The following is a 15,152-nucleotide window of genomic DNA, read 5'->3' on the forward strand; positions in this document are numbered from 1 at the left end:
TTCACTTAGTAGACAGCACAAAAGGGTCTTGAGAAACTCCTGGGGTTTATTTCACTACATTTTAAGAGCTCTGTGTGTTACAGCTTCTAGAATAACTTAGCAATAGTGATATGATTGTTTTTTTTTTTTTAGCTTTGCTTCAATGGAAATGTCGAATAAGTAAATTCCAATCCTGAGATTCCATTTGGTTAGTTCTTTTTTATTTTGTAAAAACCTGCATTAATATGGACATAGGTGTGAGTAGGTGGCCACACACGTGGGCCAGTGTGCATGTGGAGTCAGTCAGAGACAAGCCACAGGAATCGCTTCTCCCTTCACTAAGAGGCTGTCATGACAGCAAGTGCCTTCACCCGCCTAAGTATTTCTTCATTGCAAATTTTAGACAATGATTCTGCAACTTCAGAAGCTGATGCTGAAATTGCTGCCAAGACCAATGGGAAAGAGAGCCCTGGGGAGCAGTCACCCAGTCCTGTCCAGTTCATCAACAGCACAGGAACAGGGGACTCCAGCCGCTCCACTCTCCAGAGGTACTGGATTCAAGCATTTGACCCACTGCAGAGACTGACTTACCTGAAACAGAACTGGCAGCAGTGATGTCCCACATTTTAATCCCAGCCCTTTACATCCTTTCTTTTCATTAAATATTACCTGGGCCCTTTTCACTTCTTACTGAGTTAATGGGAGAGTGGATTAATAGGCATGGATTAATTTTTACCTCTCAGTTCCATTCTTCTCAACCCGTCTACATGTGGGCTAACTAGGGTCTAGCTTTTCCGGGTACTATATTTCTATTCTCAGCATGAATTTTGCCCTGTGTAGAATAAGAAAGACACATTGCCCCCAGAATGCCCTGTACTGGCGTGGAACAAGTACAGAGGAGACTCACAGCAGGCGTTGGCATTATTTTCAAACTGCACATGGCTCATCCTTTTTATTTACGAGGACCTTATTGCATGCATTACATCTCACAAATACTAACTTGATTATAAGACTGGTGCTGGATTTTATCATGGATCCACCCCGTCTCCTCACAAAACACTTCTGCTAGAGAAATTTCTAGCAAAAGAATCCCCATCATTGGTGCCACTGTGTTAATACTTTCATAGCTACTTCTCTGAAAAGGGGCTATATAAAATGTGTTCAGGGAGATATAGGTGAGGCTAGAGAGATGGCTCAGCAGTTGCTCTTGCATACTCACAAAACAAAAGAAAGATTTAAAAAGAAGAGATACAGGCTACCAGTGCTTCCTCGGAGGGTGTGGGTTCCTATCAAATAGGTTTTCTTCTTCTTGGCTTCAATGAAATATGCACTGTGTAGGATGGAGTCATAGTGTTTATGGATCTCTGGTTTAGCAGCACCTTGATATGTCCTGAAACGGTAGCATCTTCCTTCCTTCCTTCCTTCCTTCCTTCCTTCCTTCCTTCCTTCCTTCCTTCCAGACCCTTTGCCACTTGGCATTTTGTTCATGGTACCTGGTCTTCTTAGTTCTCTTATGCTCTGCCATATTTTCTGTATGACATTAAGATGGCAGCTCATGTTTAATGGACCTTAGAAACAGAACTGTCAGTGATGAACTCCCTTATTTTAATCCTAGCTCTTCCCTTGTCACATTATATGAGTGCCACTAACTCTAAAAGCCTCTTCAGGCTCATCCTCATCCTGTGTAAATTGGAAGTAAGTACAGATAACTATTGAAAATAAGGTTCAGTGTCCACTTTGGGTAGGGCACTGTGTAAGTACAGTCACACATCACTTAATGACGGGACATTCTGAGAAATGTGTCATTAGATGATTTTTTTTCCATGATGGAGCATCCAAGAGTATACTTAAACTAAAATGGCTCCCCATCACTCTGCAGGATCATCTTAAGGGAGCACCATTATGTTCTGTCCTCGTCTGACGGGAACTTCTTCACATGGTCTCTCGGCCTGCATGTGAAATCTGTGAAACATTGGTGCTGTCTATTGTGTTTATTATACATAGAAACCTTTTGCATTCCTCTTGTCCTGCAAATCTTGTTCTCTGCCCACTTATTCTGTTTTCTTTTTTTTATTATTTTATTTTATTTTATTAGTTCAAATTAGGAACAAGCTTGTTTCAGATGTCAATCCTTCTCCCTCTCCCTCTCCCTCCCCTCCCCCCCAACATCCCACCTGCCCCTAGCCATCCCCCCTCCACTACCCAGGCAGGGTAAGGCCCTCAAAAGGGGTTCCCCAAAGTCTACCACATCATCCTGAGCCAGGCCTAGGTCCTTCCCCATGTGTCCAGGTCAAGAGAGCATCCCTTCACAAGGGATGGGCTCTCAAAATCTCTTTATTTTTTTAAGACCTTACATATTTAATACAGTGTGTTACCCCTGTACAAATGGAAAAAAATTAAGTTCAACATTTCTAGACCAATAAGGCTGTTAATTTTTGTACAATGCCAACTCAACACGGTAAACTGGGATACTTTTTTCAAAGTTGACAGCACAGCTGAAGTTTCCAAAAATTCAAATTATATATGCATATATATATTTATATTTATATTTATATAAAAAGACCAATAATGGCAGTATGTTACACATCAATAGCAGCAACAGGTTTTCCAGGTTCTGCAATCATTTGAACAAAATTGTAGAGACATCCAGCACACTCCATTAAAAAAAAAAAAGTAAAAAACAAAATCCCAGAAAAACAGCACAATTCTGTTACTCTTGTGGTACCTGGCACCTTTTTTTTTTTTTTTAAAGTAGCTTCTCAATCATCATCTGGAAGGAAACCATTCTGAGCAACATCATTCTGATAAACAGATTCTAATAAACATTCTGAACAACAGCTCTGATAAAGCACAGTCACTACTATGTATCATAAAGCAGGTCCACATATGAGTGAGTACATCTCATGTTTGTCTTTTTGTGATTGGGTTACCTTGCTCAGAATGGTTTCTTCGAGTTCCATCCATTTTCCTGCAAATTTCAAGATTCACTTGTTCTTTTCTGCTGAGTAGTACTCCATTGTGTAAATGTACCACATTTTCTCTATCCATTCTTACGTAGAGGGGCATGTAGGCTGCTTCCAGTTTCTGGCTATTACAAATAATGCTGCTATGAACGTGGTTGAACAGATGTCCTTGTTATATGAATGTGCTTCTTTTGGGTATATGCCTAGCAGTGGAATTGCTGAATCTTGTGGTAGACTGATTCCCATTTTCTTGAGGAGTCACCATACTGATTTCCAAAGTGGCTGTACAAGTTGGCACTCCCACCAGCAGTGGAGGAGTGTTCCTCTTTCTCCGAATCCTCTCCAGCATAAACTGTCATTGGTGTTTTTGATTTGGCCATTCTGACAGGAGTAAGATGGTATCTCAGAGTTGTTTTGATTTGCATTTCCCTGATGGCTAAGGATGTTGAACACTTTCTTATGTGTCTTTCAGCCATTTTAGATTCCTCTATTGAGAATTGTCTATTTAGTTCTGTACCCCATTTTTTAATTGGATTGTTTGGTGTTTTGGAGACTAGCTTCTTGAGTTCTTTGTATATTTTGGAGATCAGCCCTCTGTCAGATGTGGGGTTGGTGAATATCTTTTCCCAGTCTGTGGGCTGCCGTTTTGTCTTGCTGACTGTGTCCTTTGCCTTACAGAAGCTGTGAACTTCTCCTTAGATTAACTGTCCCCTTTCTTCCTCTGAATGTTGCCCTTGTTGCTGAAGGCGGCGTGTGCTGCAAACTTTCTACCCCTCAGGCCTCTAGTAATTGACAAGCGTTCTCTGAGGGTAATGGTAAATGCACACCAAACCCTTCTTGGGGTCCAGCATCTGCACAACCCTGCCTTCTGGAAAAAACTGAGAACTGAGGCACTCTGGCCATTTAGTTTTTCTTGGGGGCACCCTTTGAGAAGACCAGGAACCCTCATCTCACCATTTTGAAGAGACACATTTAACCTTTCAACCCCTGACTAGTTTCTGATGATCTATTTCTTTTCTTTTCTTTTTTTTCTTTTTTTTTTTCTGCTTACAGCGTCATCAGTGGCGTTGGGGAACTGGATGTAGACAAAGAGCTAGTAAAAAAAGAGGAGCCCAGTGGTAAAGACAAGCCTTATCCGGACTGCCCCTTCCTGCTGCTAGATGTGCGTGACAGAGACTCTTATCAGCAGTGCCACGTTGTTGGGGGTAAGAGAGGAGGGGTAGTGGAGCCCCTCAGTCCCAGGAACAGAACCTAGCACAGGTCAACAGTCAGGGAAACTGTCTGTGCTGGCTTCATCATGGAAACCCTTTGAGCGAGCACCGCCATGTCCTCTGAGAGAGGCTGACCGTGTTCTCTGGGACTCACAGGCCCAGTACACGAAGCAGGGAAGCCATTTCCTCTTTTGTTCATGGACCCTTTCTCTTTTCATGTCTTTCATGAAGTATTTAGGTATATTTAGGTTTATGGCTCACTGACTTTGAAAGTATATTTACCTCTTAGACTGTAAGCCAGCTGGGAAGTGGGGCCAAATTCTAAGAGCTCTAGGAGTCCTAATCTTATTCTTCTCTTGTAGCTTACAGTTACCCAATTGCAACTTTGTCGAGGACAATGAATCCCTATTCAAACGATATTCTTGAGTATGTATCCTTTGTGGCATTTTAAGGAGTTGGATGTTGTCAGGGTTTTAAAACTCAGACTTACCGTGAACCATGGTTCTTAGTGTGAAAACTGAAAAGGACCTTTGACACTAACCAGGATAGCATATTTTAGATTTTAGAATCCTAGCAGCTGCTGAGTGTCCCAAATGTAAAAACAGATCCTTTTAAACCATACTTCAGTGTGCCAGAAAACACTAGGCTAAGAGTGTGTAATCAATCGAGAGTGGGCCTAAGGCTGTGGATCCTCTAAAAAGCTTACCCAAATTGAACTTAAGTAGTATTTTTCTATTTTCATTTTTCTTTTAAAATTAATTTTTTCAATTCATGAAAATCATGCAAGTAGAAAAATACTGAAAATCTTAAAAAAGAAAACTAAACTATCCTATTATCAGACATTTGAGGATCATATCCTATCACAATGCTTGGTATACTCTGTTCTGTTTTCCATATATGCATGTGTAATTTGTTTTTACAAAATTGAAGTCATACTGTAGATGCTATTCACATCTGAAATTTCCCCATGCTAATGTAAGCTGTTTGTAAGCTTCATTTTTGGCAGTATGTAGTATCTCCTTGTCAGATTTACTTCCTAAACATCCCCTTTATTGTGGACTTTCAGATGGTTCTATTGTATTACAGTAAGGAAGCCTTCAGTGAATGTATTGGACATAGAAAATTTAAAATGGAGGCTGTAATCTTTCCTCTCCAGTATTGTGAAGGTGAAGAATTAGAAGGTGTAATGTATGCAACTCATGCTGTCAGGATTTAGGTCCTGCTAGTTCCAAAAATGGAGCCTTAACTCACCTTACAGAAAAATGCTCACGGCAAGATCATCATCCTGTATGATGAGGACGAGAGGCTGGCAAGCCAGGCAGCGACTACCATGTGTGAACGCGGGTTCGAAAACCTCTTCATGCTTTCTGGGGGTGAGCAAAGCTGCAGTCTGCCTCACACATCCGCTCTCTGCACTCAACAGCCCTTCAGATCCACACTTTCAGTGCTCAGTGTGGGTCTGAGAGAGAGAGTCATGCTGTCTGGAAGGAAGCAGGCATGTGAAATGTCCTCTAGTTCTGTCAGCATGTCTGTCTATGTGGGTTTTGTTGGGAGGGGAGAGTGGGGGTTCCATTTTTGCACTGTAGGTTTTGTTGATTTGAGGCTTTGATGGCTTTTGAGACAGGATCTTGCTACATAGCACAAGCTGGTCTCAAACTCTTAATCTTCTGCATCAGCATCCTGACTGCTAGGATTATGGGCATGGCCACCAGGCCCATTGAGCGCATGGTTTTAATTCCTAAGATAACAGCATTACTGCAGGGTTCTATAAGAATGCTAAACACTTGAGCAAAAGATTTCCTATGGCATTCTCGGCTGACATTTCTAGTTTACATGTTGACACAACAGTGAAGGATGACTTTGGATCTGCAGCGTAGTGATGAAGGGCTAGAAGACACACAGGCCACTTATAGCTTTGCTGTGGCCTCACTATGTTAACCCTGCTTTTTCTTATGCTTTTCTACATCTAGGTCTGAAAGTCTTAGCTCAGAAATTCCCAGAAGGATTGGTCACTGGTTCCCTGCCAGCCTCTTGCCAGCAGGCCCTCCCTCTTGGTTCTGCCCGGAAACGATCCAGCCCCAAAATGCCATCCCTGCCAGCTGAGAACAAGTGGAGGTTTACACCAGAAGACTTAAAAAAGATAGAATGTTATCTGGAAGCGGACCAGGGCCTGACAGACAATCACAGTAAGAGATTCTGACCTTTATTTTTGGTGGAACTTGAGCTGTGCACCTCATCACACAAAAATTATAAAGTACTTGAGGGTCTATGCATGACATGGTACTAGTGGAGTCACCAGTGATGGCAAAGATCAGGCATTAAGGACAAACATGGAGAGTCAGCCAGCAGAATGTGCGTCCTAGGCGTGGTATGGGCATTCAGATTCCTTCTTGAGAAATCTGCTCTTCCTTCTCTGCTTCTGGGAGCCTCCTGCCCTGACTTCCTGCCTTTGCCTGCTGCTATCTCTTCTCCCTCTCCTCAATCCACCCTCACCCTGTATACCTATCTTTACCAAGGAAGGCGTCAGAGATAGACCACATTTGTTGAGGATAGTGAAGGGGAAGAAAATAGACTGTGTGGGCTTTTCTCCATCCCTTCTCCCTTCCTCAGCATCAAGTTGATCTCAGGCATAAGAAATAGATCGTCACTGGCCCATAGGAGATGCTGTGGAGGGCTTCATTAGCTTAAAAGTGTTCTTGGCCGATTGTCCCTGGAACCCTTCTTGCATCTCTGCCACTCTCTCTTGCTCCCTTCAGGCCGAATGAACCAGAATAACTCCTCCGGAAGAGACTTGAAGGTGAAAGCTGGCCACAATGGGCAGAACCTGCCAACGGGGGGTCCTGCTGGTCACTGCAATCCCCGCACACCCAACAGTGGTCACCTGCAAGGCAAACCCTGGAAGTGAAGACCTTGTGTCGTTCAGTCAAATAAATGTCCCCTCCTTTTGGAACCCCCACCACTCCCAACTTGGTCATTTCAGAACTGTTACGGAGAAAAGCCACACTGCCTGGGCAGACCAGGCCCACTCCTCCCTGTCTGCAGTTCCCTCCCTTCGCTCAGGAAGGATTTTGACAGATGACCACAAAAACCAGAGGCTTGACAGGCTCTAGTGCCCTCCCTATTGTTTACAGGATATTCATGTCTTTTGAAATTGAATAGGAAAAAAGAAAAATACTTTTCTTTTAAATAAGGTCCAGCCTGTTTGGTCTGCAACCAGTGTTGTTTTGTAAATAATTCAGTCACATCTGCTGGTGTGTTCTTCCCAGACAGCCTTTTTCATTCACTGTTGATTTCATGAAAGATTTCTCCAGGTGGGCCTAGCATTAGCTGCTGTCCCCAGGGGTGCAGATGAGTTTTGGTTCCTGCAGCTCACAGGCCCCACACTGGGCCAGGTGGCTGGATGAGTCAGTTAGCCTGTCGTGCTGCAGGCTCTGCTGGGAGTTTGAGGCTGAGGGGTCTATGAGCATAGTTCCATCTTACTGGTTTAGCAGAGAGGCTCTCTGCAAAAATGGTCCCTTGTTAAATGGTCCCTGAAACCAGAAAGGTGTGGTTAGCTATACTCACACTGGAAGGAGGGCCTAGTGCAGGAAGGTCCCAGTATACTACAGGTCTGTGCTGAGAGCCATGGAAGGCCACCGCAGCTGTCCCCTCCATTGTGAGCCTTATATCAATTAAAATTTCCCGTTGTCTAATTTGAGTCCAGCTGTGTTAGATGGCTAGCAATCCCAGTCACTTGAGAGCATCAGCTTCACTCAGGCAGGGGGAACGCACAGGTGAGGAGGACTCCCACTCCTTTGTCAGGGCTGACAACCCTTAAGCCCTTGCTTAAAAATACAGTATTAGTCTAATTGAGTAATTAGTGCAATTTCCTGCTTGCTTTTCATTCTCACGACTGAGCTGTGATTAGGAGGCTGTGATTATAGATTCTGGTTTTGGCCGGAATTTTGAATTGGCATTAATTGAATTGCTAGATGACTGACATCCATTCTCTTTAATTGGGGGAACAAAGGACCTCAGGTAAGGATGAGGCGAATGAAGTCTCCGGGAAGGAAGAGCCCTGTTAATTTTTATGGTCTGTGATCGGAGCTGTGATAAGGGACTAAGGAATAAATTGTGCTCTTTGTCATGGCAACCAGCTTCTGAAAAGCCAACTGAAAATTGCCTATCCTTAGGTGATTACTGCTGCCGGTAAGATTCGCCTTAACAGTACTATTTTCTCACCACTAAAAAAAAAAAAAAAAAGGAAAAAGAAAAAGGCCCACAGTATTCTAGCATGAGGACTGTGTTTGTAAAAGAAATAAACGTAATAAATATCTCATGGAGACATATGGAAAAATAACTCAGTCAAACCAGCTCTGTTTCAAAATGTGTTTATTCTTCTCTACTGATTTCCAAAGTGCAACATTTTCCGACGTTTTAGAAATCAAACAAACCAGGGACATTGTTCAGATGTCAAGCCGTGCCCAATTTTCCACAGGATTCGAGAATCTTGTATAAAATTCAGCCAACGTACACATAGCTTTAATGAGAAGCCTGTCATGTTTCCCCATAAATTTATTGCCTGAGAACTTAGTTCAGCCTTTTGCAAATGCCAAAATGCACTGGCTTTTTATTTTCTTTACAGCATAGATAGAAAAATGCAGATTTTTCCACATTCGACTTTCCCCTAGCACAGACAAGGTTTTCAGTCATCTTTGACACATATACATTCCCCAGGAAAGTATTTTCCTCAGTAGCAAAGCTCTGGTTTGTCACTTAACATGGGCTAGGCAGGTCAGACCTCACCCAATCCTATTTTGAAAGAAAAGGGCTATTTCCTCTCATTGCCCTCCTGCATTCCCACCAATGGATGGTAGTGTTAGAGACTGCTGTATGGATAGATGTGCTAAGCTGGGTTGGTCAAAGCTGTTAGAATTGCTGTGTGCTTGCTGGCGTGCTCTAGCAGGCTGAATGTATTTCCATGTGCTTCTTCACAGCAGTTTGCCCTGTCTGTCGGCAAAGATTTCAGACTTCCGAGAGACCAATCTGATTCTGCACCCATTGTTAGTCTCCGACGCCGTTGCTTCTTAACGTCCCACTTTACCAGTTTCCTCATTAGATTATTTGACATGTATTATTTAAATGATCAGTGATACTTTGTGCAATTATGAATGTTGAAGATTAAAGAACGTAGTTACTAATTTGTCGTTTGCTATTCATGTGCTGAAACCTGCCAACTTCTCTCTTCCTCTCTGTCAGAATGATTTGGGGGAGCCCCAGGAGACTAGAGTGATTTGAAAGCGTACCTCTTTTTACTGCATTTCCCAGAAAGGCGTATGCTCTTTGCATCAATGAATCTGGAAATCATTCCAGTTTCGAGCCAGAGACCATAGCTTTCTAGTCTGGAGGCCTATGTTTTTCCTGGAACTCAGGCAGGGACAGATTGCTGCTTTGGATGACTGTCTCGTGGCTTTCAGGTCATTGTGTTGGGGACTAACTTGGTCCCCTGACTGGAGCTTTGTGCACTCGTCGAGGAAGGCGCTTTATGATGTATGATGGCCTTAGCTCTACCCACTATCTCAAAGAGGATATGTATTTAAGAAAGAGAGGCCATTAAGGGGTACTTATTTAAGGGGCCAGACAGGAAGGAAGCCAGGAAACAAAGGAGGGAAGATAGAAGAGAGGCAGGAAGTGTCAAGAGAGGAAGACAAGAGCTACAGTGTTAATTCAAAAACAGAACTTCCTGGGCTGTAACATCAGGCTGGGGCTATTGAAATCTGCAGAATGAGTAAATAGTCTAGAAGTAATTTTCTTTTCTCTGTCTCTCCGTGGTGGAAAGCCAGAGCCAGCCATCATATTGGACTTGATGTAAACAGGAATTAGAATAAATAATGTTGGTTAGTTGCTCAGGGAGTTTTTCCTGTGGTGCTATTTAAATTATACAGAACTTAAGACATTAAGCTACTCACAAGCAAACAGAACAAAACAAAACCCCCCTCTTCTCTAATTCCCTTGTGGGGTATAAGTTGTCGGAATCCTGGGCTGAAAGAAATATGTCAGTGATTTTTCTTTTTGGTTTTCGTTTCTGCCAGGTTGTTTACTGGTTATAGAATCTGTCTTTTATGTTGCCTGACATGTTTAGGGGGATAACTAATTTCAGTCCACCTGGACATAAATCCACGACTGCCTCTTCTTACTAAACCCTAAAGATAACCAGCCATTAAGAACATTTAACAGACTGTCGAATGTCTTTAATATGCATTTATGTTCTTCACAATCCCTTCAAAGATCCAAAAGCCCAGAACCATGTGGATTATAATCCATCGATTAAATTATGTGAACATGTTGAGTACTCATATGCAATTCAATTATTTTTTATTAGCAAGGATATTTTTCATGCAAAAAAACAATGAACAAGGCCCAGTGTGCTTCCCAGTATTAAGAATGCATTTGGGTAGTTAACTTGCCAAGACTTTTAGTAATTATTGAAATCAGGGGATGGGGATGGCTAACTGGGAAAGTGCTCACCATGCAAACAGGAGAACCTGAGTTGAGATCCCTAGCACCTACATACATAAAAGACCAGGTATGGTGGTACATACCTACAATTCCAGTGCTGGGATGGCAGAGACAGAAGGATCCCTGGGACCAGCCTATTTGCCAAGCCAGTGAGCTCCAAGTTCGGTGAGAGACCCTATCTCATCAAGTAAGGTAGAGAACAACTGAGGAAGACCTCTGGTCTCCATGCACACACGAATACATCCACACGAACACGTTTATATACATATACAACAAACAAAAATCATTTAAATTATTATGGCATCCTGAAATTGGAGCCCATCAGATATAGCATGAAAGAAAGCATCAGTAGAAGTTTATCTAGCCTGAATTCTGAAAGAACAGAATTCAACACACAATTTTATGTGAGTTCACAAACCTTCATTTGTCCTGCTAGTCCCCTCATGGACTCATTCTAGTGCTGAGCCCCTTGCTTGAATGTAGACGCAAAGTCCCTTCACCTGTACAGTGTCCTGACTCCTGGTTAACTGTTTCATAAACAGAGGTCACTTACTTAGAAGCCATTGACTGATAGACCACATTTTTACAAAACAATCAACATGGCTTCCCTTTGAAATTTAGACAAGAAGCTCTCAGAGGATCCAGTTCACCAACTCTGTGACAGTGGCCCTTAAGTAAATATTCATGAATAAATAAACTATCAGGACTGTGGCTGGTCAGGGTGTGGTGGCCACTCCATGTCAGCCTGCTATTCTGGAGACTTGGAGAGCTCATGATCTTTTGTCTCCTGTACAGCTTTCTCTTGTCCAGGCATTTGCAGCCGTGGCTTTTCTCCCCTCTCCTTCAGAAGGTACCCAGAGAGCTGGCCTGCGAGCTATTTTACCTGTTTTCACTGTCCTTTTAGAGGCTTTCAGAATTCATCATTACAGGTAGCCCTCACTGTCTTGATCTAAGAGTTGTTTTCCCTTCAAATCTAGAAAATTCCAGATAATACCAGCTGTTGATGTGTTAGGCAGCACTCATGGGTCTCTATGGCATGTTCCATGTCCCCAATGGTTGAGTGAGATAGCACCCCCATTTTCAGAGGAGGAGACTGGAGTTAGACAGCTCACACTGTAGTACTGACTAGATGAGAAGCTGGGACCCAACCCAGTGGTTCCCAAGCAAAACCCTATGGGCTCTTGGCTTTGGCTTCCCAGGGCAGATTCAGTTGTGCTGGGTCTTCCTGGGTGATTCCTCGGTTGACCCATGGGAATGTAACTTCTGCTTGGCTTTTGGTGCCCTTCCCTCCTCATCAGTGCCAATATTCTGGAAACTGCCTTCTCTACCTATGCAAGACTCAACAGAGCTCATGCAATACCTGCCCCCAGGAACATTATAACATCTCCACTGTCTTCATCAGGGGTCCTGTCTCCAACAACAGCATTTTTGGAGGTTTTTTGTTTGTTTGTTTGTCCACAGACACGTGATGAGCTTTCACTTGTGGAATGAGAGTCACAAAATGTTAACTGACTGTAGAAGGGGAATGTAGACTATTGCCCTCACAGACCGAACTGTTCACGTAATAAAACAAGATGATATGATTGGCGTCTGATCTCTTCCTCTTTGATAGTATTTCTGGTTTAGGCTGACACAAACTTCAAGACCTGGCCAATGGCCCCAGGCCCGTGTTTCATGGGGAAACGGGCACAGCTTCTTGCTGCAGCCGATATCGGCAGAAGCCTTGCTTCTCAAGCTGCAGCTGGCACTGTGGCTGTGCTTAAGAAGGACTTTTAATTTTCTCCTTTTACTTTGGCAATAAACACTTGGCTGTCTCCATCTCTGGGGTTTTTAGATGATGCTCACAGTTTGAGTTGCCAAATGAATGCGGATCCTGAGAGCTTCAGGGAAGAATTCATTACCCTTTGACGGGTTCCCAGGTTTGATGGTGCTCTGTGCTTTTCCCAGAGCTCTTCTTGGCCCGGACACTGCAAACATTATGGCTGTTCATCTCAAGCTTCTCCAGGCAACATCTGGGGCTTAGCATGCTCACAAAATGATGTTTCCCCAGTCCTTCGAGCAGGAGCCCCCGAGCACCTTCCAATCCACCTAGTCCCTCCTGCCCTTGCAGAACAACTGCCAGATGACGAATAGCTTTGCACTTGTGAGGGATGGGTGAAGTCATATCTGGACTGTATTCAATAACACTTCAGCTTCAGGCCAAAGCCAGAAAGCTAAACACCCCTATTTGAGCGTTAATTCAAGAGACTACCTGACGACTTCTCCTGGAGAAGCGATGGTCCCTGAGCTTCACTGAGAACCACCTGCAATGGCCTAAGACAGACATGAAATGAGCTCACTTGAAATAAAGCCCTCTCAGGGGCCCTGGAGACTCCACATTAGCATAATATATTGCCAAGATTGCAGTGGGAACTCACTGTGATGTGAACAGAAAGGGCTCTTGGGAGTCTCCACCAGAGCTACAGCAGAGGACTTAAAGTGTGTCCCAACTGGGAGCCTGTGTAGTCCCAGCCTTGTTAGTAACACAGCTATCTGTAATAGAAATCTTTCTAAATATAAACCAGGGAAAGTTAGGGAAATGAGGTTATGGCTCAGAGGGTTGGAGTTTAGGACAAACTATCTAAAGAACTGAGCAATGACTGAGGTGGCCATTCCCATGTTTGACGTTGGTAAGTTGGTGGTAAGTAACTTTACCCAGAGGTTTGTCACCTGGTATCCTTCAGATAAGCCCTCCTCAGCCTGAAGCTGGGTGAAAAAAAAAAAAAGCCAATTGCATTAAACTGGAGAGGATAAAGAGAAAAACCACCACCTCTACCCAAGGCAGCATAGTTGTTACCAGGTGTGTCCTGTGTGTTAGACAAAATGATATTCAAAACATTATTTTGTAGCTAACTTTTTACAGAAACAACTATTGGTGTATAAATCATGTACCCTGCAACTCAGCCACGATTGAAGAATGCCACGATTTTAGTAAATTTATAGAACTGTTAAACCATCAACACAATCCAGTTTTAAACATTTCCATCTTGTGGCCAACTTCTTTCACTTAATGTACTGTGAACAGTTTTTCCAGGTGAACACAGACCTGTATGGTCTTCTGATGTCCTGCTGTGTGGCCATGCCACACAAGTACCAATATTGATCACTATGAAGGGTCCTTTTGACACACTTGGCTCCTTTGCAGTGCCTATCTTACAACACAGTCCAAATATTTTCATAAATTCCTTCAAATGGATTTGCTGAGTCAAAGAGGTACTGTGTTTAATTTTAAAAGTCAAATTGCCAAATGTACAGACAGTTCTCTTTCTCCCAGCAGCACAAGGCTGTGCTTATCTCTTCATGCCCTCGATAAAGCTGTGTGGCCAGGCTTTTATTATCCAACAATCTGATAAAAGAAATATGTTTTCCTTTAATTTACAAGAATTCACTGAGGATCAGTATCTTTCGTGTTTTATTGGCTTTTTTTTTTTTTTTTAATCTCCTTTAGGAGATAGCTGCTTTTCATTTTGAAATGTTTGTTCTTTTCCTTCGGTCTTTTTTATTTACTTTAACCCCCTCAGGGTTATTAACACTTATTTTCATTTAAGTTGTATTTTCTAAAATTGTTACCTTTTAGCTTTATAAATGTATATAATTTGTACCCTATGGATTTGTAACTCTTTGAATAACATAAAGTTCTTCTCACAGCTGAGATATCTTTAAGTGCTAATAAGCTCCATATCTTGCCCGGCAGTGGTTGTGGTACATGCTTTTAATCCAAGCACTCAGGAGGCAGAGGCAGGTGGATCTCTGTGAGTTCAAGACCAGCCTGGTCTACAAAGCAAGTTCCAGGACAGCCAGGGCTACACATAGAAACCCTGTCTCAAAAAACAAGAAGAAAGTTCCATATCTCTAATATGCATTTATTACCAAAATTGCTGTTAATATAAATGTCACTAAATGTCATGTACTTGGCCAAGCAGTGGGATTAAATGAAGCAATCCAGTGTAGCCTCTGTGCCATGGAATTCATAGCGCTCCATCCCTTACTTGTCTTTGGAGGCAGGGCCTCATGTATTCCAAGATACATGAACTGCAGGTCCTCCTGCCTCCACCTCCTAAGTATTAGGGTTATAGGCCTGCATTATCACACACAGTTTGGTGAGGTGTTGAAGATCAAACCCAGGGCTCCATGCTTGCTAAGTAAGCACTCTACTGGCTGAGTTACAGCTCTAGCCCCTACTTTTCAACTTACAACTCTCGATTTCTTAGAACCTTACTCATTGAGCCAAAATTCTGAGAATTCATAATAATTTGCCCATGGATATTTTAACAAGCCTAAATGACACAGATCATAAAATATATTGATTCAAGCCAGGCATGGCGGTGCATGCTTTTAATACCAACATTCATGAGGCAGAGGCAGGAGGATCTTTGTGAGTTCAAGGCCAGGCTTGTCTACATAGTAAGTTCCAGACCAGCCAGGGCTGCACAGAGTTAGTGTCTGTCTGTCTGTCCCCTTT

At 42.9% G+C, this 15,152-nt stretch overlaps 1 protein-coding gene across 5 annotated transcripts in view; it reads left to right on the plus strand.

The window, feature by feature from the left end:
* The window catches only part of Cep41 (centrosomal protein 41), a 42,484-nt gene extending 33,151 nt beyond the window's left edge, over positions 1-9,333 (plus strand). For all 5 annotated transcript variants that reach the window (XM_027391404.2, XM_035451129.1, XM_027391403.2 and 2 more), the window contains 6 exons: positions 383-527; positions 3,996-4,147; positions 4,516-4,583; positions 5,412-5,526; positions 6,124-6,339; positions 6,910-9,333. In XM_027391404.2, coding sequence (XP_027247205.1) covers positions 383-527; positions 3,996-4,147; positions 4,516-4,583; positions 5,412-5,526; positions 6,124-6,339; positions 6,910-7,058 — 845 coding nt within the window. In that variant the 3' untranslated portion in view covers positions 7,059-9,333. The remainder of the gene's footprint in view (positions 1-382; positions 528-3,995; positions 4,148-4,515; positions 4,584-5,411; positions 5,527-6,123; positions 6,340-6,909) is intronic.
* The last annotated feature ends 5,819 nt before the right edge of the window (positions 9,334-15,152 follow it).

Source organism: Cricetulus griseus (assembly GCF_003668045.3).
Source record: "Cricetulus griseus strain 17A/GY chromosome 1 unlocalized genomic scaffold, alternate assembly CriGri-PICRH-1.0 chr1_0, whole genome shotgun sequence".
NCBI lineage: Eukaryota > Metazoa > Chordata > Mammalia > Rodentia > Cricetidae > Cricetulus > Cricetulus griseus.